The 26,932-nt window shown below is 38.3% G+C and overlaps 1 protein-coding gene across 1 annotated transcript; it reads right to left on the bottom strand.

Moving 5' to 3' along the window:
* Positions 1 to 841: 841 nt before the first annotated feature.
* LOC122074129 (E3 ubiquitin protein ligase RIN2-like) lies at positions 842 to 23,426 on the bottom strand. Its single transcript, XM_042638989.1, has 13 exons — positions 23,178 to 23,426; positions 22,303 to 22,731; positions 15,094 to 15,171; positions 7,832 to 7,918; positions 7,602 to 7,723; positions 4,749 to 4,845; positions 4,486 to 4,591; positions 3,802 to 3,959; positions 3,557 to 3,694; positions 3,409 to 3,476; positions 3,062 to 3,292; positions 2,588 to 2,969; positions 842 to 1,194 (listed from the first exon to the last, which is right to left on the bottom strand). The coding sequence occupies exons 2-13, from the start codon at positions 22,540 to 22,542 to the stop codon at positions 1,138 to 1,140; spliced, it is 1,764 nt and encodes a 587-aa protein (XP_042494923.1). The 5' UTR covers positions 22,543 to 22,731; positions 23,178 to 23,426; the 3' UTR covers positions 842 to 1,137.
* Between the last annotated feature and the right edge of the window lie 3,506 nt (positions 23,427 to 26,932).

The following is a 26,932-nucleotide window of genomic DNA, read 5'->3' as shown; positions in this document are numbered from 1 at the left end:
AAGAATAGTAGGGACTATCTCATGATCTGCATCACCTGTTCAAACAGCATTATCTCACCACAGCATGTTTATGGTTTCAGAAAGGGCATCAGGATTCTCTTAACCTCTCAATCCATATAAGGTCTCCTCCTATAATACCAACTACAAACTACAGAACCTCACAGTGTTATAACAATGACAATCATTACAATCAATTAACGGGGAATTTACAACAAAAAAAATACGAGTATCCAGTGCCAACTCGCCAAAACATCGTTTCATGGGTTTTTTTCTTCTTCTGAGTATGAGCCATTTTTTTACCAGGTACGCAAAAGGCTCTTTCGAACAGTTGCGTTCCATTCATTCTATAATCCCCTAAATACATATATGAATTGGTAACTTTCACCTTCACTTCCACTTACACCAACACACACTAGCTCAAGACATTACTTTTAACTAATCAACATGATAACAACTAGTTTTTATCAGAAGAGGTAGAGACAGTTATCAGAAGAGGTAGAGACAGCATGTCTCTACCAAAAAAAAAGAGACATGCTATCTACTAAGTATGTACTGCACCATACACTTGGACTCGCATAATAACATAGTAGAATGACATGTCGCACTAAATAAAATGAAATATCAACTTGCTATAAAGTTATCCCAATGCAACGCTCCACAGGATCACAATGAGATTTGTTGAGCCAAAATTTACATTCACTGCTCAAATCTGCAACTTAGAATGCCAATAATAATGGGACACTTCCGTTGATATGCAACTTACAAAGCACCGAATATTGTAACATTTTGGTTAACTATCTATATCATGATCAGAATCTATTAGTCCCTGTTGCCCCGTCCATGTGAGAACATCAATTTATTTTCAAAATAACTCTGAATTGCACAATTTTCTTAAGTTTTATCAGTAGCTCCAGATGTAATAAGTACTCCCTATATACAATACTGGGGCATAAGGATAAGAACATTGCCTGGGGAAAAAAACAAATCAGAGAAAGAGGAGAGAGAGAGAGAGGGTTTCTGCAGCAAATTCAAGAGCCTGACCTTTTGGTATTTAGAATATACACTGGGCACCTGACCTCCTTGAGTTCTCTGAGCGAGGAAATTGGTACCACAATAAAACATACCGGTAATGGAAAATCATATCTGAAGAAGATTATTCACAGTAACAGCTACAGAATTTGTTCTCCGCAGGTCCTTCAATGGATGTAAACTTGTCAGGCAATTATTATCATGACAATAAACAAAACAGAGCTATAAAAACATCATTAATTTCAAATCAACACCACCCATATAATTCACAACATACTTATGAGAACTCCCCTTCTGAACTTCTGTCAGTTTCCTCCAATAAAATTATGTTGTATGCTTCTAACCTTAAATGTATGTCAGAATCCATAAAATGTGGGATAAGAAAAATGGTGGGAATAAAAAAAAAACAAAAACAAAATCATATGTCAAAAAATTTTCCTCAAAAAAAGAAACAAAAGGAAATGCATATATTTCTTCTTTTATTTATTTATTTATTTCTTTATCTAATCTGCTTTCTTCCTGCAACAGCAACACGTCCATAGCTCAAATCCTGCAAAGGAATTCTCCAACAAAAAATTCTTCCCATCCACTTCTGTCAATCAACACACTTAAAAAGGAATTGGGATGACGTTTTAGAGGATCCAAAAACAGAAACAGTTCATTTTTATTTTCAGGGAAAAGGGGTGGGGGAAGAAGATGAAAAATTTTATGTTTTTATGACTGTTTACTAATGTATGCCATAAACAACAGGATGTATAGAATAACTGGGTACACAACACCATTAATCAAAGAGCTTAATGATAAAAATAGAGCTCTCCAGTTTGAGAACCTGGCACCAAGATTAAACTCAGCCAGTTTTGCAGTGTGTCCAGTCCGGTTGTAGTGCATCAGCTACCTTACCAATCATCCAAGACGATCAGTTCCAGTGTACTGGATTTTAAGTAACATCCAGCATAACCCCCCCCCCCCCCAAAAAAAAAAAAGAAAAAAAAAAAGAAGTGAGGAAATCTAGCATTCACTCCCAGCACAAACAGTAGGCTCTCTTTGGTACCTATTCCCAGAATCTATTTCTGTCCCAAAAACTGTTCTGAGCCAACAAAAAAATGATTGTTTCAATTCCTCAGAATGGACTTTTAGCCTGTTCTCAAATTTCTAAGTGTGTGTTCTTTGATTAATGAGCACATGGACTATTGGCCAAGGAGAGCGGGGCAAAATGGAAAATTCATGATTATTGAAAGTAGAGCCCCCCAGCTGGCTGCAATTTGTCGCTGACTTACTGTCTTCTCTCTCTTAAGTAATTAGCAACTCCCTCCTACATGTGTATGCATGCGGTCATTTTTTTCATTCCTCATAAAAGAACCTAACCGGATGACTCTAGGACACCACTGAATTCCGGGACCTACCACTGCATGCAAAGTCTTCTGAAATCTCATCCTAGCCACACCAAGTAATATAGCTTTCTGGCTTGACAAGATAGCTCAAAGCTAGAACGATCAATTCAAACAAAAATATCAAGAAATTATCACACTAAGATAAATGAGTCAAATCTAGAAAGTACCTGAAAGATTATTTCATCAGGAATATGAGGCAGCACCTCCCGTACTGTGTCAGCCATCGCAAGTATACTTGATATATTGTCATTAGTAGAGGGAGACGCACTTCTAAAACTCAAACCACCAGCATTTCCAGCATATCTTACAGAAGTTGGAACAGATGGAACAGGGGCACCTGGAATAGCCTGAGGGTGGGTCACAGGCCAAAGGCTCCAAGCAGCATCTTCAAGGGCAGTCTGGGCATAGTTTTCGCCTACAGATGTTAGTTGTCTCATCATCATCTGAACTCTGCCCAGTCCAACTGATCTAATTGCAGTAGAAGGGCCAGCACCGTCGAGGCCCTGGCTTGGCCATGGATGAACCCAACTTGAATCAAGCCCCACCCCCCTAAAAACCGAGCAAAAGATATTGGTGATTATTACATGAGTATACAAATGTGGACAAACTGCGGAAAGAAGACAAAAACAAAGGAATTGAACCTCCATGGGAAGCTTTCTGAGGGGTTCTGTTGAAGGTTTGAGAATGCCCCCACAGGAAGCGCGTGCCCAGATGTGTTTTGCCACTCTGCTCCTGAACCGATTTGATGAGCAAGTTGCTCATTATCCGCGACATCTCCAGTATGGGGATTAGTATTTTCTTCAGGTCTGACCACAAAGAGTGGCCTTCGACATGTAGGGCAGGAATAAGTCTCGCTCAGACCTTGATCCAACCTGGAATTGGTTTTTGACATCAACCACAGTCAGCAGAAAATTGCACTGTAGCCTAATTGCAAATAAACAAAAGCAAAGGGAATTTATAATGACCAATTAAGATCAACGAATCATACCAAGACCGCAAGCATGCAAGATGAAAAAGGTGATTGCAAGATAGCTTTTTAGCCTTTGCCATCTGTTCCTGTTATTCACACCTTGTCAACTGCAGAAGAGCCAACAGTGAAATAAATGTAACCACCAAGGAAGAAAAATGAACCTTACTTTACAAATAGCACATTCATCATCATATGCTTGTATCTCTTCAGAAGTTGCATCAGGAAGAGCCTCATGAAGAGCACTTAGAGCTATCCTCAGCTTGACAAATCCTTTGATCCGCTTATATATGGTACTTGCCAAAGCCTGTTCATAGTACATTGAGTCAATTAATAGAAGGGAAAGGAACTGGATATGACATCATGATTCAAATCAGAGGGTTGATATGGCAAGAAGTTGAATAAAGCAATTACACGTATATTTAGGAAAAGGACTGCATCCACAAGATGGAATGCCATGCCATGAAGCCACCAAATATGCAAGTAATGACCAAGGGCCATTAGCAAGGTCATCATGTCTAGGAAAAAGCCAAAATTCCGAATAAGAATGCCCTTCCATTCCCATAAAGAACCTGCAGTCAACACCTCCCAGTCAGGAAACACAACAACAGATCTAAAACAATTTGAGAAATAACATTTGACACAAATTAAACAACAAAAATCATTCCAAAATTAAAATAGCAAGATACATTATATGACAGAGGGAGGGTGCAGACAATCTGTGGGGTGTGGGGGATTGTGAGAGAAAATCAACAAGACCATTTGTAGCATTAAATTAATCTTTCTGCATCCTTCACTCTATTCTAATTTTTCATTCTTGATCTAAAAACAAAAGGATTAAAAACAGAGAAATCCACCACCAAGCACCGCTTGCAATGTTAATCTGAGAATCAGAACAAATTGAAACATTTTATGTATATTATATATGATAAAATGGAAAAATAATGAGTGGATAGCCTATTTCCAGCCATCATATTTATATTGCTAGAGTTTGTTATAGGCTCTTGCACTAAAGAGTAGGCTTTCCTTTTTCCTTCTCTAACACAATCTAACTTATCAGACATAATATTATGGCCAAATAAGAACTTTTCTGAATACCTGCTGCTGATCTATCAAAAATATGGGATCTTTGACAATCTGTGCTGCTTTCCGCTGACTGACGGTGCCATATATCAAGTAACTGAAATCCATGAACCATAATCGCCTTCAAGGTAATTTGCAAGCCAAAGAATCAGTGAGTATTAGAATTCTCCAAAAGCAGTGTGTGATCTCTAGCAAGCTTCACAAAGCAACATAAATTGTGTGCATATATATATATATAGAGAGAGAGAGAGAGAGAGAGAAGGAATTGAACCTATTACCTGCAACGTCTCAAAAGCAATACCCAGTGGTTCAAAGAACAACAGCAGAAACATGGTTGAACCCAAGGTTTTGTAAATTATGAGACACAACTGTATTCTGTGAGCAAACAGCATATAATATATGAGACATCAAAGCTGTACCAGGTCCCATCAGATAATTTAGGAGTAAATGGTTAAACTATTTGAGAAAAGTGTTTTTGAAAGGAAAAAAAATGCGATGAGGCATAATATTATTATTGATGATGATGCTGAAAATAACAATAATACAACATAAATGAAAATGTAATGAAAATTACAAATATACATTACTTAAGAAAGAAGTGACTACTTCAACCATCGCATTTGATCAATAATGTTAAAAGACAAAAGAAAATTCCTCAAGATTAAGATTGCAGTGGGGTAAGTTCCACCATATGAAACCAACACGGCACAAATATCCAAGGCTGGGATACACAAGTTTAAACCATCAAATAGGACATTTAATTATTAAGCTATTACAAATCTCACAACGAATTCTCATTAATAACTACTACAATGAGGAAGTAAAAATGGGAAGAGGAGTGAAGATTCGGAACTCTGCAAGATATAGTCCAAGAAATATATAGGCTTGCACCCACAACGAATAGGTTCATGATCTTCCGCAGATCTTAACGAGTGAAAACACACATAAAGCATGCCCATTCGCTGCACCTTAGCAGGGTATGGGTATAGAAAAAGAAACAAAGGACTGATACAAAACCAATGGGCATGCTTCACTCATTTCCACATGTTAAGGTCCATAAGGATCACAAGGCCAATGGATAACACAACTGATTATCATCTAGAAGTCAACAATGATGTGTTGGTTCTGTGTTTCCCTGGCTAGCCCCAGTGGAGCATTATGAATGGTGGGGTATGAGAACAACACTGATTTTCTCTTGGAAGCAGGGGGTACACAACCAGGAGCACTTACTAGACTCGGCCACAGGTCTTCCACTCTCATACAGTAGTGGAAAGACCAAACTTCACAAGTGAATCCCTCATTCCATTAGAAGTCAAGGACTGGGAACAACATGGGTGTCCTCTTGGAAGCAAGTGGGTAATGAAGCTGAGATGGTGTTCTAGTCTTCTTTTCCTTTGTCAAAGACTAGCAGCTTGAGTCTCCGATCATGTTTTCCCTTGCTCTATGCTATTTTGTGTGGTTTTGGCCTTTTCCTTCTAAGGATTGTGCTTTTATTTGGTTTTTATTTTCAAGAATGATGTTCCTCATTGAAAAGATTTGTACCAGTTTTGGGGCTCATAGCTTATTGATGTAGATCAAAGCTTGAAGAAGAAGACAAAAGCAAGAGTCAGAAATTACTGTTTATGAAACACTGTTCACGTGAACAATACCACTAGTTACTGCTCACGTGACACTGATCACGCGAACTATAAAGTGGGTCCATATTTCATATTTTAGTTTCCAATTTGCTTTACTTTAGTTAGTTTCTATTTTCTTAGACAGCAAGTTAGTTTTCCTATTTTGTTAGTCAAAGAAGTTTCTATTTTGTAACTTAGGTTAGTTTCCTTTTTGTAATTAGTTGTTAGTTTCTAATTTTGTTAAGCTTGGTGAGCAAGTTAGACACAAATTAGAAAGTCTTATTCTAGTCCATTAGTTTCCTTTTTTGTTATTTCTGTGTGTCCAAGTTTTGTAAGGCTATTTAAAACTCATTGATCAAAATAAAAACGAGATCGAAGTTTATGAAAATTGAGTGTTTACTCATGGCTGAGATAGCAATTACCTTGAGGGGTGAGATACCCATCCTAACTCTCTTCCACCCTCCTCAACCCCTTCATCAAATTCTCTTTCTTTTCTTGTTTTCCTTTTATTTGTTTGTTGTGAGAGAGTGTTTGAGTGCTAGAATCAAGCCTGTTGGAGGATCAAAGCCTCTGAAGAGATCAGCTTGTAGAACCAGCCACAACCAGAGAATCGATTTTTCTGCAGTCAGGGCTTTTGAAGCAAATCGACTAGGGCTGTTTATCCAGATCTGCCTAGCATCTTTGAGCACCCTTTGGAGGGTTTGAAGACCACCCCAAAGGCCTCATTTGACCAAGACTTGAGGCTGGTCTGACCAGCCAAAAGAGAGCCGCAGGAATTCTCCTTTGGCCTGCTGTAACCGTAACTCTGTAGAGGCCAAGTGTTGATTCTGTTAGTCCACTTCAGATCTGATACAATTCCAGCCATTGTTGGTGTGTCTTCAGCAGTGTTTTGAGGACCCTTGAAACCAGGTTTGACTTGCCTAAAGTTTCCCTACTTGTGAGTGCCAATTCAGCCTTTCTCTTAGGCTTGTTATTGATCTATTTGATCTCTAAGTCTAAAATCAGAACTGATATTGGTTGAGGGTTGTTTATATTATCAGGCCTTATTTACCTAGTGTAAATTAGCTCTACATTACTTATACCTGTACATGCTTCGCTGGGTCTATGCCCCCTATTTTTATTGACACGATCTAACTTCTTTTCGAGAAAAAATGAGGGGGGGGGGGGGGGGCGGGGGGCGAGGGGTTTCAAGTTTTTTCTTTTATCATTTCCTTCCTTTACTTCCTTCTATGACATCCACTGAACTCAATTGCTCCAGAGTTTCAATTACTAGTCTTTTTCCTTTTGGGGGTCAGCATATTCAGCCAAAGTATTATAATCTATAACAAATTGGCTGAGTCCAAATGATCCAAACATTTCATAAGGCAACCTATGTAATTAACTCATTACTCTCAACAGAACACATAATCTGAAACATGAAAAACAGTAATCTCTAAAAGCAAAGATGTATACAAAAGAGCAGGCATTTATTAGAAAAATGAAAATAAAAGAACAGAGCAGGTCATGAAGCAATACCCAACGAAATCGATGGAGAGAACCAACAAGAAGACTGAAAAAACACGAAAATATGTCCATGGAGTTGCAGAAGGAGATGCATTCAACCGTTCAAGCCGGTCTCTAGCCAATGCTTGGAACATCTACGGGCCAGGTACAGATGTTACAGATAATAAATAAAGAACACAAACAATCCTTTGCTGCAAGGAAGTAGTAAGAGCATCAGCTCCCAACCAATTTATGTGTGATACCTTCAAGGAACAAAGAACTGTCAACCATGTGAACCACATGCCAGCTTGAAATACCGTTGGAGGGATTACCAATGGAAGAAATGTCCCCTGCAAAACGCAAAAGAGGACTTAACAGATGAACCACGGCATTGCAATTTTATAGAAGATACCTACAATTTCAGATTCTGTTAAGATGTTTCAGAAAGAAATAAGTCCTACTTTTCAAAATTGGTTAAGTATAATATCCGTCCAATCATTGTCATGCAACCCCATGCCAGAAAAGATAAGTGACATCAATCAGTAAGTTGACCTAACCAAAGCATTGTGAAACCATACCGATGAGGACATCACTCCAGGATTTAGATTTAGAACTTCTCCGAGGAGACACAAACATATGCAGCCACGTCACTTCATAAACGCTAGATGACCAGCATTATGTGTAGTTCTTTTGTTATTTTGTTGTACTTTTATTTGGGGCCAGACTATCTTATTTTGTTGTTGTGTTGTATTGTTATTATGTTGCAATTATATGGGTAGTCGTTTTAGGAAATAACTGTTTAAAGGTTTAATATGTTGTTATAAAAAAAAGGGGAGCAATCCAGTGCACAAGGCTCCCGCAACTGAAGGGGCTGGGAGGGGCAAATGTACGCAGCCTTACCCTCTGCTTTGCATTCGCAGAGGAGGCTGTTTCCAAGTTTTGAACTATGACCAGCATGTTGCAATAGTGCAAATTACTGTTGCGCCACAGGCTCACCCACTTTTAATATGTAGTTATATGGGTAGTTATTTTAGGAAATAACTGTTTTTTTTTTCTCGTGTGTGTGTGTGTGTGTGTAATGTTATGAAGCCCTTTCTACTCATAATGGGAAGACAGTGAATGAATGAAAGTATTTGGACCTTGGGAGATTATTCTATTTTTCTGCAGCATGAGTGACTGCAATTCTTGGAGTGAAGCCAAGGTGAATTGTTTCTTCTTCTATCCACTCCACTCCTTCAAACTCTATACCCACAGAAAACCATCTTGGTTCCGTTGTTGTTTGTTCCATCATATTTCATCCAACCTCCATTTTCATTTCCTAAAAGCATTCCATTTGTTCTTTGAACAACAGCAGCCCAAAAACCCACCTCATTATTTGGCTGGAATAGGACTGATAGTGATGAAAGAAGTGGTCTCCCAATTTCCCTTGACCCTCCTTAGCCAACTCTAAGAAATCCAATTCCCCTTCTTGCTTAGACTTGATTATTGCTAAATCTCTTCCCAAATCTTGTATCAGTCCCATATTTTCCAATTTTTATCTCCACTTCAGCCCCCAAATACCTTGAATATTCATCAATTAATAGCAAGGAGGCAGCGGGACAGCAAAGGAAGACTTGTATTAGAGTTCCCAAACCTATCCTTTATCACATACTCTGGATGAAAATCACAAATTGAGAATGTGCATCATAAATTAAATGGTCAGGTAAGGCAAAGTAGAAATTCAAGACAACAACTACAATGGTCAGGTAACATGATTATTTTCACTGGGATAATCATGCTATCTTTTATTTGGGTAGGTCACATAGGAAATTAGATTTATTTTCCAGTTTCCTTATTTGAGTTATTTTCCTAGTTAAATATGCTTCTTTTGTTAGTTAGGTTTTGTTAACAGGAAGAATGGGAGAATGCTTGTGTGTCTTCAACTGATCACACAAGTCCTCTATTTATAATATAAAATCATGATATAATCATGAGTCATGAGTATCATGATAGAGTCATGATAGGAGTACAAAACAGAACAAATAGAGTGTTTACAATTATACCCCCATCCAGCCGCCCCACTCTATTAGGGCCGGCGGGGGGGTGGGGGGGTGGACCCAATGTGCCCTTGTGGCACACTAATCCCTATTCTAACAGGTTTCTTCTTTTATATAGCTGGTATCTAGGATGGATTTGAGACTAGAGAATGAAATTGTGAGTTTGTTTTTGCGGAAGCCTAGGTGGCTGTGCGTGTTTGAACTTCTTCCCCCCCCCCTCCTTTTTCTCCGTTGTGATCTAGTTCTCCTCCCTCCTTTCTTCTCCTCTTCTCTTTCCTGTTTCTCCTTCCTCGGTTCTTCCTTATTCTACCAATTTATGTTCTGTCTGGTGCTCTATTTCTGAGTGAAATATGCAGCCAGAAGTTGGAGACCGATCTCCTTTTAGATGTGCCTCTCTAATCTTGAAATCTTGGATCTCGGTTACTCTCCCTTGAGTGACCAAAGCCCTATAACCTTGTTTTCCCAAACCAATCAAAGCTGGTTTTGTACTACATAAAACTAAGTTGCAGAGATCAGTAATACCTTGGTCATGTGATCTATGGGTTCTGCTATCCGTCCAGATTAAAAAGTTGATAGTTGCGAACTTGCGACTCTCTCTATCCAGTTTCGTGCTAATCCGTGGCAATGTGAGGGAGTTTTCTCATTGAGAAGCGGAATGGTTTCTGCCTCCTGGTTACATCTAGAGATTGGAGACTACCTCTCCAACCCCTCGTATTCGGTTACTTTACATTGCGATATATTCAGTTATTTTACTGCTTTTTTATTTTTTCATTCAATGACATATTTGTGGTTTATATCTGTTATAGTTTTTCTAAATCCTTTCATGGATTCTGTATCGTTTACATTAGAATGCACAACTCCATGTTTTTACTTGTTAGAAGTGTCCACTCTTTTGACATTTTCAACTGAACAAAAAGATATGACAATGTGGCATCTTCCCTCGCTCAATAAACTTATGAATGATAGGAAAGCGTGAGTCTCCATTGGTTTCAGTGGAGTCGTGGAGATTTTTCTTGAAGTCTCGGAGGAGCTTTACTGTACTGTGGGGCATACTTGCAGGTGCACTGTTATTTAGGCTAGTCAATTTCTAAAATAATTTGCTGGGAAAAAAAAAATTGAAAATAAATACGAAAAATATGCTGTTTTGGTTTTAAAAAATCAAGAAAAATGCTGGATGTATTGTAAATATGTTTTCAGCCGAAGTTGATTAAGAATGTGATGTTCTTTAATAAATTTTTGTGCATTAATTAATTATTAATTATTAATTATTAAAAAATAAGAAAAATTAATTAAGCAGAAATATAAGACTTAGGGGACATTTTAAAACATGCTTTGTTGCAGTTATAGGAATCTTATTTGGTGTCTACAATCTACATTTTAATAATCTAAGTATCCTTGTTGCTACAGATCACCAAGTAGTGCACAATGACTAATCAAGGCGGGGACATTGCACGGATGCATGTGATACCCCCGTCAACAGATAAAAGAAGTCTCAATGCAATTATTGTAGAAAAAAATTGGGGGAGGTGGAGCAACTAGACTGAAGTGGCATTTTGCTGGTGGTCACAGAAATGTCACGGGCTGCCCTAGTGTGTCGAGTGAAATAAAGAGGGCCATGATAGCGCATTTGAGGGCAGGGTAGAGCGGAGGAGGAAGAAGAGAGTAGCCAAGTGATGCAGATAAGTCACCTAAAGGGCTTACTTAATAAGCCTTGGGTTGGGTCTTGTAGGTATTGGGCCTTTGTTCCCATGGGTTCTCTTTGTAATAGGCTACTTTAATGGGCCTAAAATATGGGTAGAAAGTAAGAAAATGAGATTTACTTCATTAGTTTAGTTAGAGTCCATCTTCTAGCAATTTCTTTAATGCCTTATCATCTTCCAAGGCAGCATTAAGTGCCTTCCAATTATCAGTTTTCTATATCTTTGGGGCAGGCAGATTTCTATGTCTAGGACTTGTTATCCATGTATGGGAAATTTCTAAGGGGCTTGGAATTCTAAGAGTCTCTTTAATGTTATTGTACTGTACTCAATATTTCCACCTCTATATAATGCAAATCCCGGCTGCACTCAAATGCAACCAACAAATTTTCAAGCATACTATCTGAGTATTTTCTTGCGTGCCTCAAGGCCTAGGTGAGACTCCTACAATGAACTTAGGTGAGACTCCCATAGCAGGGCACCAGTGGGACTCTAGCTTGCCATAACTTACTATCTTCAACATTCAGCCATCATCATTCATCACCATTTGCACTATTACCACCATCATCATTCACCCAATACCATTTGCACTATTACTACTGAGGAAGGAAAGGTGCAGAGCTACCAATAGGACTGAGCAGAAGAGATTTTTGCAGATGGTCAGAGGAGCTAGATCATTTAGACAGGCAGGCTACAGCAGAGACAAAGCCACAAAGGAGGAGGTTGAGACGTGGAGGAGAGCCTGTAATTCAATTTACGAGGGAGCCAGAGGTTGAGATTGAAAGACGAGCACATATGCCTTCGCATGGACAATGATACAAGCCCAATCGAATTAAGCGAAATCTTCCAAATGCAAGATGAGGAGCATCCCTTTTATGATTGAATCAAAGATCAAGGTGAGCCTTTGTTAGATGAGGTGGGGGGTCAGCCCAACTCCCAGATTGCTTCACAAATGGGTGTCCACATCGAGGAGTATATAGCGCCAGAGGGCAGAGTTCACTCACAGACCCACATCCATTTGAGCCCAACCCTAGTAGTGGTGAAGATGATGACGAAGAGGCGTGGTCACGTTCCTTGGACGCCACTCACACACCATCCCCAACTTAGGGCCATGATGGTGGTGATGATGATGGTGGTGGTTGTGGTGGTGGTGATGGTGTGATAGATCAACATCCTTATGCGAGGAAGAGTGCCAAATGTTACAGGATCCAAAGCTAGATCAAAGCCCATCCGAATCATGGGGGGAAGAGTCAATTTGATCATGCCACGCAAGAGCAGAATCACGGTGTATGTACTGGGAGAGGCTACACTTGAGGACCATGCAAGCAATTCAGAGCTGAAGAAGAGGCAACTAGGATAGGCATGGATGTATCTAGCTTGTGTGGCACCATGGAAGCCATAAGTTTGGGCCTTTGGGGAAGAGTAGAGGATCTAGGAATTGGCGTGAACCAGACTTCATAGTAGAGAGCCTCAATCCAGCACATCATATTGACAGTGGCTTTGAGAGCATCAGTTCAGCTGTTGGGTATGTTGGATATGGACGATATGGTGGTGGACCATCCTTCAAAAGCACCAGTTTCGGCATATGAGGATGGCTATGGTGGTGGCCGTTGATGGATATTCTACATCATTCCCCATCACTGAGCATGGGGATGGGTCATGTGGTCGGTCATCTTTCATTGACAACATCTTCTCCTATCCAGCCCAACAATTTGTGCCGACTGACTCCACACGGTTTCAGTCTCGGTGAGCCATTCCCTAGGTTGGAGGTTTTCCGATTTGTTGATCATGCGGCTTATAGGTGAATAATAATGGACTTTCAGAACAATTGGGCCTAAAACATGTCATGGGACATGTGTTGCATTGCAAAGTGCAAAGAATGGCCACAAATTTTATTTCTTTTGGTGAATAAATAATTCAATACCAAAGGGAAGAGAAAAATGAGGGGCATATAGAAGATCCCAAAGGGGAAACAGAACAAAAAACAGGGGCTACACCCCTAAGGGGGGGGGATGGGAGAATCAACAGAAACGGAAGCAAGCTCCAGGAGACAACACTGAGCTTATTCCTTGGGAAATCCTCAAAAAAACAGAGAGGGGTCGAAGCAAGCTTGGAGGTTACATCAAAGTAGATGGCATCCAAATCTTATCAAAGGATCTGGAGTTGGAAGTCCATCTACGAAGGTTACGCTCCATCCAATGTAATGGCTGCCCCGAAGGCGAGCTTCCCAGCAGTGTCACAAATTGAGCTGCCAACAAAGGTCGTGGAATGGACCTGCCAATAAACACCATGTGGAATTGAGTGATGAGTGTTGCATGCTTGCTTTTCCTTTCTAATGTATGTTCCGAATGTTTGAATAGCTTATTTAAATTTCTAGTAGCTAAATTATATGTAGACTCGATGCTTATAATAGGGCTAGTGTACAAGAGCATTCAAAACCTAGCAAACTTGTTGAAACCACAAGTACACTTCTTTTTTTTTCAACTAGTTACTGGAATGTGTGTAAAAATATTAAAAATAGGCACCAGAAAAAAGCCAAAAAACAATTTTTGGGCCTCAAAACCTAAGTTTCAATCTTGCACCAAAAAAGTACCCGCTTTCGACCTATCTCAGTTCCGAGGCTGGTTAACAAAACAAAAACAATAAAAGACCTCAAATAAAAGTAGGGATAACAGATTTGTAATATGATATAGATCCAATGGACAGATCTCAAGTTAATGAGGTAATTTTACTGGAGTTGTTAGAATTTAAGAGCTGCAGATTAAATGGACAGGGTTTCAGATATCATAATAGGATTAAAAAGATAGATTTCAGAGTGAATACAGCACATGATTAAGTCAATAACAGAAACCAGAACTAGCCATTCAAATCAGAATCAATTAAACAGAATCTTAGTTTAATCAGGAAATCGGAAAATAGGATTCCAATGCAGGAAAGCAGCTTGCTATGGAGGTATTCTTAACTGACAAATTCTCTATAAAATAAATGAAAGTAGCTTAAAACAAGGCTGGACTCAAAAAGAATTATTCCAGCCTAATTAAAACACTATAATAACAATTAAAAGAATTAAGACTAACTAACTAAAGGAAAGAAGCTTAAAACAAGGCTGGACTCAAGAGAGACCTATTTCAACCTAACTAAAACACTTTAATAACAATTAAAAGGACTATAACTAAACTCACTAATAATGTAAATCCTGTATTCCTACTTCTTACCCATATTTTAGGCCCATAAAAGTGGCCTTATAAAGAAAACACATTGGACCAAAGGCCCGACATATATATCATATATATGGAACTAAAATAAGCCCATTTTCTCTAATTTATCTACATCAATGTGATATATCTATAGCATATATATCAAGGTTTAAAGTATCGGTATCGAGTATCATATCAGAATGGTGATTTTAAGAGACATAACGTATCGTATCGTATTGTATTGAAGAGACACAAGATACACTGAATACATATAGAAATGATCAAGAAACATATGGAAATACTTAAGATATACGAAAAATACAGTTTTGCTTAAGATTTTATTGTGGCCATCATTTGGTCAAGCCACAATTCACACACATCCACGTACAGGAAGTCAAGAATTTGATGAAAGATGATATTTTGTAATTAACGGCTGTTAGTTCTTCCCAAAAGACCACAATGCCTGGTTTTTCTCATCTAGGTTTCCTCTTACATTGAGAGGTTTCAGTATAGTAGGGTGACACTTACACCAAATAGGATACATCTTGCTCTAACTAATAAAATTTTTACTGATTAAACTAGCAACAGTAATCACCTTGTAAATGACATAGTTAATAAGGCGTTCCACCACTTTTCGAGCCTCTGATGGATATAGCTGCACAAAAAATATAGTCTGCATGCAAAACCAGAAACGATCTTTATCAGATTGTTGAAATATTTAAACAAAGTTGAAATATAAGATTTTCTAAACCCAAACAAAATGAATGCCATAAAATGACATACATGTTAGCTCCCCTCAAAGTCATTATTATGTGGCTTGCATATATAGATAGTGAGAATAGGATAATTAAAAGAGATAAGCCGTATGTTTTTATGTGGCTTGCATATATAGATAGTGAGAATAGGACATTAACTAGAGATAAGCCGCATGTTTTCCAGACAGCAGCCCACTTAGAAATGCGTTCCTATACGAAAGCTTCGAAAATCCACCAAGAAAATGAAACCTATGAAGATGGACAGCTGAAATGCAAGGAAAATGCCAATACATGGGAGCTATGTGATTGAATTCAGCTGTGAAATTTAATTCGTGACCAATCCAGCACTGGTTCGGGAATCAGAATTGGATCACTGATTCCAGTCAAATCGGATACGAATCGGCAGGATCCAATTCCAATTCCGACCATTTCGTACAGTATTTCTATTTTCTAGGGATCAAGCTGATTCCGGCTGGACCAAAGTCAGAATCAGCAGAGGCCGATCCCATCACCGATTCCACTTACCTGAACCTTGAATCCAGCCCATGCCCTATCTATCCATCAGTTGGAATTGCCCCAAAGGAAGGCTTTCTATGTGGACCATGCAAAGAACCTTTTGCCTACTTTCAGAAAGTGAGAAATCAAAACTTTCAATAAGTTAAAAGGTATTTTCTAAACAGTTCAACCAGGAACTAAACAACTATCAGTATTGCATCAGTTCAACTTATAACTTTTTATGTAAAGTTATCCAATATATTTTAAACTAAATGAAGATAGCTAAACCAAATTAAAACTGAACAGTGACACTTTATGTCCTTCCAAAAGATGTTTTATTTTATGTCTCACGGAGAGGCCAAACTGGCATTTTCATCACTCATTTTTTTATTAAATTGGTTGACAATTCCATTAAACCAACTGAAAGAAAAGAAGTGGAACAATCTCAAGTATCACTCACTAATATATTATCACATCAGCTGCAACCAACTCAATCACGATCATATTCTCAAACCTTTCTCCAATGAGAGGTGAAGTATCATTCACAGCTTAAAGTTTGCGAAATTGCCAGTGTTTATCAGATATTTACGCCTAGAACACACAATGTTTTCAATAACACCACAATGTTTTCCCTTACATAATATGCTTTACAGTCTTTCCTCAATTCCTGTCCACCAGACAGTTCAAAGGACTACTGAACTATGCATCAAAATTTTGAGTCTACTTTCACTTAATGGTTGTTTGTTGTCAAGTACATGCTCTACTGGCAAAGTGGCTCATGTCAGATATTGACACAACTCCATCTACAAGGTTCCTCAATATATTTTCTGGTAGTTGTACCTCAACTAGTTCCAAAAAAGGTCATCCAAATCACCACTCAGTGTCTTTAGACATAAAAGGGAGCTGAATAACATGTATAGCAGGCTAAAACCTCTTATGAAGTTGGTGGATAATTTCAGAAGAGAAAATTGGAAGAACAAAGGAAGAAGGAAAAAAGAGATAAGATGGGTATGACTAAGGATTCTCACCAAGGCCTAGGCTAGCATCTCACTGTTATTGGCATACAACCAGAAATTCCATTCAACATTTTAACTTGTTCAAAATGTTTTACAGACAATAGAGTGGATGGGAGGGTTCTAGACTCTCACTGGGACTTTCTCATAGACTCTTTGGCCACTTTCTCATAGACTCTTTGGCCCTTTAATGAACTTCACATTATCAAGGACTTACACAACCATCAACGAACAAACTTATTGAATGAAATAATATTTTCTAAGACTTCTATAATAGTTGTAACTAACTAGACAATGCTTCTCGAATTATGCACACATGCATTAATTACTTTTGAGTTTGACCATACTTGACTAGGACTTGGACTAAATTAGCAAGGACTGGTTTTGGGTGAACCATAAAAACACCAAAACCTGGTTTGCCTTTCCTGAACCAACTGAACCTGGTCAGTTAAACCAGAATAGGTTCATTAAAGGAACCACAACCTAAGGGCCAGGTTCCTCCCTTCTTGCAATGGTACTGTTTGGAGTAAAACTTATCTATATTGTCTCTCACCCCCACAGCTTCTCCCTAACCTTATCCTTGCAATTCTCTTTCTTCCCTATCAATGTGGCTCCATTGCTAGTAGACTCTTTTCCTTCTATCTTAAAAGAATACCCACCACCAGCAGATCCTTAATTGGTCTGTGCATTAGAACTATTATTCTTTAGAACTTCTAAACATCCAAATAAATGAATTTCACATCATTGTCTCAACTTCCTTTGCAGAAAATGCTTTGTTGCAGCGGGCTAGCCAGCCCTTATTTCATAGTTGCAAGCGAGAAAATAAAATCTTTACAGGGCTTGACAGCGCCTCGACTTATGGATACAAAGACTAAAGAGAGAGAGACCATTCTCAGCGAGGCCAATTATGGAAAAGTCAAACTCCCAACTCTTGGGCAAGAGCCCGTACTTACAGGCTTACAGCATGAATTCTTGTGTGAGATACCCAGTTAGGCTATTCAATAATGTATGACACATGGAAATGCTCCTAATCCCAGCTCGGCTTTGTCCTTCAGGGCGAGACCTCTTTGTAGTGAAATTCCCGACTTTGAAATGCTTTTTTAGGGCCGCTGGACTTGGGCCCTGCCTCGCTCTACATATTAATAACTTGGAAATGATAATACAGATTAGTACACCTACTTTGACTCAGATGTTTATGAATTGAGACCCGTTTCCCTTCGAAGCTACTGCTTTTGTTTCTGTGCCTACCATTTATGGGAAATTGACTATCTATGCCAGCAGCCCAGTTCTAGCTAATACCAATACATCTCCTTCTAGCTATTCTCTAGTCACGTTGGGAATGCTCTTCTTTTTCGATAATTTGTGATCTCGAAGTAGAATCTTCTGCTATAGGCACCTCCTTCTCTGTTTGACGTTACTCGTGCAGTCTCACGGGGCCCCCCCACTATGCTCAGTTCCACTGTTCCTGCAAGGGTTGTCCCATCCTGGCGAAAGTGAAAATGATAGACCGGGCTTAGAACATTGTGGCATAGTCGCCCCTCACCAATGGGGTAGGTGGGCGGGCTCAGACCAAATTTAGGTTTCAGCGCTAATCGAATCCTGTGAAATTCATCCTTTCCTTCCCGGAGTAGGCACATAGAGCCCAGATTGTTGATCTAGGCATATGCACCCAAATACACAAGATCATTACCATCACTTTTCTACAAGCTATTTTTGAAAGGTCAAAATTTGTCTATTTAGCATGATGTTTGTCCTTAATCATCTAACTTCTTGAATATACGAAAATCTTTATGTTCTAAGCTATTTTAGGGAAGTTATGACCATGGTTCTTAACCTCGATCCAAACTTGCATTTCGACAAGTACCGGTCCGAAATCAAGGGTCAAAACTACTTCATACCAGGATTCTACCAATTTCAACCAGCCCATGACATATTGAATTCGACCCAGAAATATAACTGGTTTCAGTCAAAACCTAGGAAATATCGGTTTCGGCCAGGGTCAAAATCGGCCTCGAACCCGAGATTCAAAACCTTGGTTATGGCCAATTTATAAACAATAGTGTCAAGCTACAATAGGAATTCCATTTTGAGGAAATTAATTTCATTTGATTATGAGTTTCTAGTATGGTCTGTTCACCAAGCTTTGAGTTTATTTGCTTGGGAAGGGGATAAAACAATGGGCTCATAATTAGAATCACATTAGTAATATGGGGTCACTGGGTCAGGATTGGAATATGGGTTAATCCAAAAGCTATATGGGGTCGGCTACATGAATCCTTGCCCTCCAATAGGCTCTATCTGATGTCATACTTGGGACAAGACCAAGACTAAGAATGGCATTCCTCACCACTTCGCCTATGATTATTTTAGGCCTGCCCCTTGATGTAGATAAGTCATTTGGGCTTATTTTATTGCAAATAAGTCTTGGGTTGTGTTATGTATGTGTTGGGCCTTTGATCCTATAGGTTTTCTTTGAAATGGACCACTTTAATAGGCCTCAAATATGGGTAGAAGGTAGGAAAACGGGATTTTATTCATTAGTTTAATTAGCTTCTATTTAATTCAATAAAGGCCCATTAGGCCATTAGTTGGTTGTAAAGTCTTATATGGACTATTAGTTAGTTAGTCCTACTGCATGTCGAAGTCATAAAGTCAAGTCTTAGTCCTATTTCGAATTCCTAGTTGTAGTAGGAGTGTCTAGTCCTATTGATAAGCTAGCTCCTAGTTGTAGTAGGAGTGTCTAGTCCTATTGGGAAACTAGCTCCTAGTATTAGTATGATTGTAAACTTCCCCTCTATAAATAGAGAGGCATATGTCCCATTATAGGACAGATTTGAATGAAAGAAAGTTTGCATTTATGAAAGAAAGTTTGCAACTAAATGCTTAGAGCAGCTGAGATAGCTGTGGGTGAGAAGCCCAGGCTGAGATAGCCACTTCCTTTATTCTCTTTCACCCTTCTCAATCCCCTATCTGTTTTATTCTTCTTTTTTATTTTATTTGTTGTAACATTCAAGAGGTATAGTTCAGATTTTGATAAAAGTCTCCAGAAATCAGAACCGATCAGCAATCCTAGTGGGAATAGGAGAGAGATCGATCTCCTCTCTTTCTCTCTTCTGTACTCTGTTCAGCCAGGTCTTCAATAAAGGTATTCCAGGCCTCATAAAGGTCCCACAATCCTTACCTAGTCACTGTTGGAAGCATTCAGCTATTGTTCTTGAAGGTTATTCTCAGTTTTCTCTCCTAGGTCAGAAAACCAAGAAAGCTTGTAACTTTACAACCAGCATTCAGAATCCTCTTAACTTTGGCGGTTTTTGTACCCTCCCTAGGGACTATCTACGCCCAAGAGTGCAACTCAATCGGACTCCTACAGCCCTGGCCGCACCTCTCTCTCTCTCCAGCTCCATAACAGGTCTTTCTCTCTCCTCTCAGGTTAGGTTTTGGGCTGATTTTGCTCTTATATGGGTATTGTATCCTTGAGGGTTTATTTGATAGTATTATTTCTTTATTTCTCGCTCCTATTTGTATTGTTTGGGGTTATAAACTGCGGAGTTAGTTATTTGTAATCTACTCCTGCATTACCCCTCTTCAAGCACATTCAATCCAAATCCAATCACTCCTTACTTGGGAACTTTTGAATTATATAGTTCTCTCAGATGGTCATTGGGTCATGGATCGGAATATGGGTTGATACAAAAAATGTAAAGAAATTTTCTTATTGTGTAGACTTTTGATTTCTTATTATTTTTTATGCTTAGTGGGGCTGTCAAGAATTTCTTATCTCATTCCTCCTTTCATAAAAGTAGGTTGGGTGATGGATTGTCTTGGTGGTGGACATAACGCATGTAGAATGCTTTGGCTTGACCGATCTATATGGTACATCAGGCAGACCGCTGGTACCTTATTATAGTCTGTCGTTATAAGCCTGTGGGCAATTTGTAGTAATGCGTCAAGTTGACAGCCAACACTTATTATAATTAGCCATAACCCATCAATCTTTTTTGGATCCTCACGCTCGTCCTTGCTTGGAATCTCCATGTAGCCGACCCCATTAAGTTGGGATAAGGTCTTGGATGTTGTTTTTGTATTAGTAGGACATAAAGATCCTTTTAGTTCATGTAAGAACTACATACAAAGTGTTGGCAACTTTTTTATTTTCATTTTTCTATTCTAAGAAATACAATATCTTGCTTTATTGTTTCAAATAAAAGTATGATGTAAGATATGCAAAAAATAAGTCTATTAACAATTCCAAGCAGGGAGTTTGGTTTGGATAAGAAATTAGTGGGTTCCCATGGGATACCTTTTCTCCTATGGTCAAGTTTTATGGCATTTTTCTGTTGTATATTTCTTTCTCCCAGTGTTCTTGTGATTCTTGGTTGTGTTCAAGGTTTAAAGTATCGGTCAGTAGTGTATCGTATCGGCCAATACCAAGACAGACCAATACAATACACTATTTTTTAAAATGAAGTGTATCCTAACGTATCGATACCATACGCACCGATACGTACCGATACTTGAGATATGTATCTACAGAACTCATTTCGCTTTCAAAACAAAGCATGTTCCTCTCGCTGACAGTACTTAAGTTTCCAAAATTTGAAGCAAAACTGCACAATCGATCTCCCTTTCATTTCTTGGACTTGGGTCTTTGAATCATTTGTAGAAAATGATTCAAAATCTACAATCAAAATGATGTCTAGAGGATTGAAGCATAAAAAATCATCCATCGAAGCTAAACATAGCACTTCGATTATTTTTGTAATCTTTGTTTTACTTCTATTTTTGTCTATGTTTGAGTTGATTTAGGTAAAACAAACTAAAAACTTGCATCAATATGTTCATAGATTTTAAATTTTCTCATAAATTCAACAATAGACTATTACTCCGTGTAAGAAACCTCATCCTTTATTGGCCAAATCAGAACTCCCTAATCTTCAGATATTTGAATTCTCTCAAATCTCATTTGTCCTTTTTCCTGTGATCCTGTTGCAACCTGATCTCCCGCTGGATCTCAGTGGTTGGGGCTAGCACTAAGCACTGCATTACAGCAGGGTGTAACCTATTACCTATCCTTCTGGTTCAACAACACATTTTCTTTTGATATTGGAATTTCAAATATCCAGATTTCATACTCATATAATAGAAGAACAAATTAAAAATATAAGAGCAGACCTACGATACAAGACATAGCAGAAGAAAAATTGGAGATTGATCCCATGATCACATCATTTTTACTTAAATTCTGTTTGACAACCATGTAAAGCTGCATATTCTCCCACATCTATATCCATTTTCCAAGCATATCATTTGAAACATTACCTCATGAAGTAAACAAATATTATGAAGTTGGGAAGCATAGCCAAAAGGTTTTGGAAGTCAGCACCACACTATAATTTCTTAAGAGAATACAATTTGACTGGAATACTACCACCTGTACATCTTGTTTAACTACATTCGCATAGATAGTTAATCTATCAAATGAAATATCCTAGTGCCGCACATCAATTGTATCCAAGTTCCCTGTCAAGAAAATAAATTTACCTTAAGACAGAGAATGACTAAAATGAATACATTGAGCACAAAATTTGCTAGGAGCGCAATTGTGACATGTGAACCCAAAAACAGCTCTAGTGCACGGCTAGCATTCCCTGAATGAATGCCATCCTCGCCAATGGGGTCATCTAACTTGAGTTGGTATAGTTTGGATTCCGTCCACCATTGAAGCCCTACCAAGCTTAGCACAGTACAGAGTGCTGAGATGGATAAGTAACTGACACCCATTTCTTTTTTATAAATGCAACCTCTTTACCACAACCAATCCCCAAAAATCTCATCAGAACTGAATTAGCATAACTATTGGGACACCACCAGCTGAGAAGGAACAGATGACAGACAGTTCAAACGCCAACACACTCAACAGTGGCATAGCTTGCTCCTTAACCAACGATACACTTGACCAAGAATACAAACCTGCAAAGGATTTTAAAATTAATTCAGTAACTTCTATTCTCTTACAAATCACCAACCTTAATCAGACTTGAAATCAGCTGAAGAGAGAAGGAAATCAAACAACATCAGATAAGCAATTCAAGAGCAGAAGGCAGCGTCAATCAATAAAATTCAATGAAAATTGAAATTCCCGGACGTAGAAAGCATGAAATTGTACATCAATCAACATATTAATGTCCAATCCTTCATAACATAGATTATGACATCCAATTGTTATTTGAATACTAAAATAACCAGAATCACCATAATCTCTGAACAATTGAGTAAACATTTATAATGTGTCAATGAAAAAACAAAGTGTAAATTCTACTATCTAAACCAATGGATCCATCCAAAAAAATAAAAAACTAGGAAAAGATATTGAAATATGAAGAAGAATTAGAAGAAAATCAAGAAAAATTACTCACCGGCTTCGCCAAGGAAGAACAAATGAAGACATGGGAGGGATTTGTGTTTTCCCTCTCTCTGCTATAGAGAGGGGGAGAGAGAGAGAGAGAGAGTAGGTCAGTAATTGCAGGAACGCGAAACAAAAAAGGCCATCCGATCCTAAATCTTCTGCCTTGGTCGTAGTGCCAAATCTGCCATTGTCCTTGCCTTGCCCTTTTCGTTTCGCATCGATAGTCTTTTCTAAAAGTCCTTTTTCTTTTGTAAAATAAAATGACACTGGTGATGCTATATTATTGAGTTCAAACATCGAAATATGCCAGGTAGCAGCCACCTTACGTGGCAACCTATAAAATTCCACATTTACCCTACCCTGTATTAGTCCCCATGTTTTCACCCAAAAGATATCTCAGTCCCAAAATTTATAAAAAAATATCAGTTCCTACGTGTCAGACTGATCCAACAACAAAAAAAAATGTTCTCCTAAAATAAATGAATGTTTTTTAAGGAAGAAGGGACGTTAACTGATTGTGTGGCTCTTGCATCAGCGTGGGGCCAATGAGGGGATACATAGATGAAGCATCAATAACGGATAGGCATATTGGATTTCATAGGGGGTGGAGTCATCATTTTGTCTCCTTTCGTGTTTGGGCATAGTGACTCGAGTTAGACTCATCGTCGGTCTTCACCTTGTGCTTTGCGCCTCTTTAATAATTTTTGTCAAAGTTTCATGGAACAAGTTACATAGGTAGACCAAAATATAAGAATAAAAATTACACAATGGGATTTTTTTAAGAGGTGCTCTATAAATCATGACATGTTACCAATCTATATTATTAATAGAATAAAAATATCCTCGTGCCATCACATTCTTGACCGTGGATGGATGTGGATTGAAAAGCAATAGATGAATGTGCGCATGTCATTTATTATATGGTAGTAATGATATTGATATGTAGTTTTTTTTTTTTTTGCTAACAAAGAACCCCTCCAATCTACCTGGGTTTGTAGTTCATGTCCAAAGGTAAACCTCGGTCATCGGTTACTAGCAACCGCACCTAACCTGTGTAACACACCAATCGTAGGGAGACTTGAGCTAGAGATGTATGCTAACACACATCGCCCTTGAACCAACAGAGCTACAATTGGGATAGTTTCGTAGACAATTAACCAATACATTTGAGTAATCATGGTCTTGGAGCTTAATTACCCTTTTCTTATTTGTTTATAATCTTCTTCCCCTCATATTTTTGTGGCTCAGGCCCACTGATGGCGTGATTCTTCTTTTGGCTAATCTAGCTCACAAGGCTATGAACAAACAAAATCTTTGTGTCGAAATGTAATTTTGACATTGATGTTCTCAGTGCGTTACTTTAATGTTTTTTTCTGTTCTTCTATTAAAAATATAAAATAAAAATGATATTTGTATGTCATAATGCATATGCGCTTGTATGCCGGTAGGTACCATTACGCAGTCTGGTTTTCATGGGTTGACAACAATGTCATGATACCCTCTCCCCTTTATATTTTCTCACTATTGTTTTGTTGGTGTATGATGTCTTGTATTCCATCGCAGTTTAATCCATGGAGTACTGGTGCAGCACCTAGACAAGCAAGACGGCAGTCCCGCTAGCCGGTTAGCTGGCCATGGGGGTTGTAAGGGGGTAGGAGGCTCCCTGCATAGCAGGGGGTGTAGGGGGGCGTAGCTCCCCCGCTCGAATTTTTTATTTGAGGGCAATTGTGTACTTTCTGGATTAGGGTTTTTTCGCTATATATTTGTAGCGAGGGTTTCTTTCTCTGTAATGCAAGCAATACTGAGAGGTGTGAGGACAAGCGTTGTAACCCTATTCTCCATTGATAATAAAGCAGGATCTCATCTCACCGGGGATGTAGGCAACCTTGTCGAACCTCGTAAAAATTCGTGTGCATTGTTTGTTTTATTTTTTCATTATCTTCTGTATCGTTTTAGAGTTGCGTTTCTACATGTTTTTGGTCTCTCATCATTTTTGCTATTTGAAAAGACTAAATGTTACGCTAAAAAAGTATAAAATAGAGAGAGATTAAGAGATGGAGGATCTAAAAAGTAAATGATCTCTCCTCCACTCCACCCCCTTCATATTGGAGTTTGAGAGAAACGTAGATTTGGTTTTTGAAGCTCCCATTTCTTCTTTGCTTGGTGGTATTAACTCTTCTTGTTTTTCTCCATGTTTATCTATTTTTGTTTTTTTTTTCCGTTATTGTTTCATAAAAACATATAATAACTAAGTAAAAGAAGCATTATTATAGTGATGTAGACGAAAATACTTTTTGCTCGCTTTTGGATATGAGCTATTACGAGAACAATGTATTTTATTGAAAAAAAGGAAATCTTTTATCCTAATGGATATCCCATCTCGAAGAGAAAAATTAAAAAGAGCCATCACCTAGATTATGGTCTATGCCTAAAAATATGACTCCAACCACAATTCCAATGAAATTGGTCCCGACTTTAACAAAGTTCATGTCATGTTGCATACTAAGAAATGTGTTAAGCATATGTTTCCGCCTGATTAAAATTGATCTTTTTTGTTCATTATAGTTTTTTTGTTAATGAAATAATAAATACTGTTAAACAACAAACCCTAATTTATAAAATAAAACAAAACTTAGAAAGCAACTAATATAAACAAAAGAGTACTTACCTCCATGACTCTGTTGCAAGAATAAGGATTAATATAAGATTCTCACTAGTGATTGTATACAAACAAAAAGTACGGTTAGAAATATGAAGCATAGACTTATAAACCGAAAAAAATGCGAACATGATTGATAAACACTAAAAACCACATACATGCAAAGATGCAGGACTAGCAGATGGTTCATGAAGAATGTAGATTAAAAATCTAAAATCAAAACTAAATTAGGATGAACTTAAAAACCAAATCTAAAAACTAGGTTCATTTTACCTATATAAAATAATGAAAGAATGCAAACAACAAAACAAAGAACGAAGGAAACGAACTTGGTAGATATTTTTAAACCAAAGGGGTAAATATTTTTACAAGTTTCCATGGTGATGAAGTGGTTAGTAGATATTTGTAATCCAAGGGGGTAGCGCAGTTGATGAGCAACGAACTTGGTACTAGTAATAAATTCGGAAGTCCTAAGTTCAACTTCCACTAGGCACACCTTGTGCCACTCATATGGGGGTATTTAGTGCTCTTCACTGCTTTCAGTGAAAGTTAAATGATTTTCATTCAACCCCGGTATGACCCTATCCATACGGTTGTGGGGTCAGTATGGTCTTGTGATACTAACTAGGTCGAAGTAGGGGTGTTAATTTCAAGCCCGCACCAGTAGGCCAGCACCAGTAGGCCCGACCAAGCCCAACACATTTATGGCCCGACCTAGATCGACTGGATTAATAAACATGTTGAGCCCGACACATTTACAAATAGGTAGTACATGGTCCAGCCACCTAGCCCGACAGCCACTCGATCGGCTCGACACATTTACAAGCCCGATTTGAACTAACTCCTTTAAGCCCGACCTAGCCCGACCCTTTTAATACTACTTGTATTTTTTTTTTAATACTATTTGTATTTAGTCCTAAGGGTATGTGATATGTACAATTGAGATGGTGGTTATTGTTATATGAACATTCATCTTTTTTATGCATAGTTTAATTGATTTGAACTTGCTAAACTTGGATTATGTAGGTATAGTTTAATTGATGTAAGTTTCGTGGGTTAAATATCGAGTACTTTAGTAATTTAGTTACTTTGCACATCTTTGGCTT

Source organism: Macadamia integrifolia, chromosome 3 (assembly GCF_013358625.1).
Source record: "Macadamia integrifolia cultivar HAES 741 chromosome 3, SCU_Mint_v3, whole genome shotgun sequence".
NCBI lineage: Eukaryota > Viridiplantae > Streptophyta > Magnoliopsida > Proteales > Proteaceae > Macadamia > Macadamia integrifolia.
This window is presented reverse-complemented; position numbering and strand designations above follow the sequence as displayed.

Coding starts and splice junctions, on each gene's coding strand:
- LOC122074129 (XM_042638989.1), bottom strand. CDS start 22,542: ATGGGTGTCAGTTACTTATCCATCTCAGCACTCTGTACTGTGCTAAGC. Junction 15,172..22,302: donor TAGTCATTCTCTGTCTTAAG/GTAAATTTATTT, acceptor TTTTGCATGCAG/ACTATATTTTTTGTGCAGCT. Junction 2,970..3,061: donor TCAGAAAGCTTCCCATGGAG/GTTCAATTCCTT, acceptor CTCGGTTTTTAG/GGGGGTGGGGCTTGATTCAA.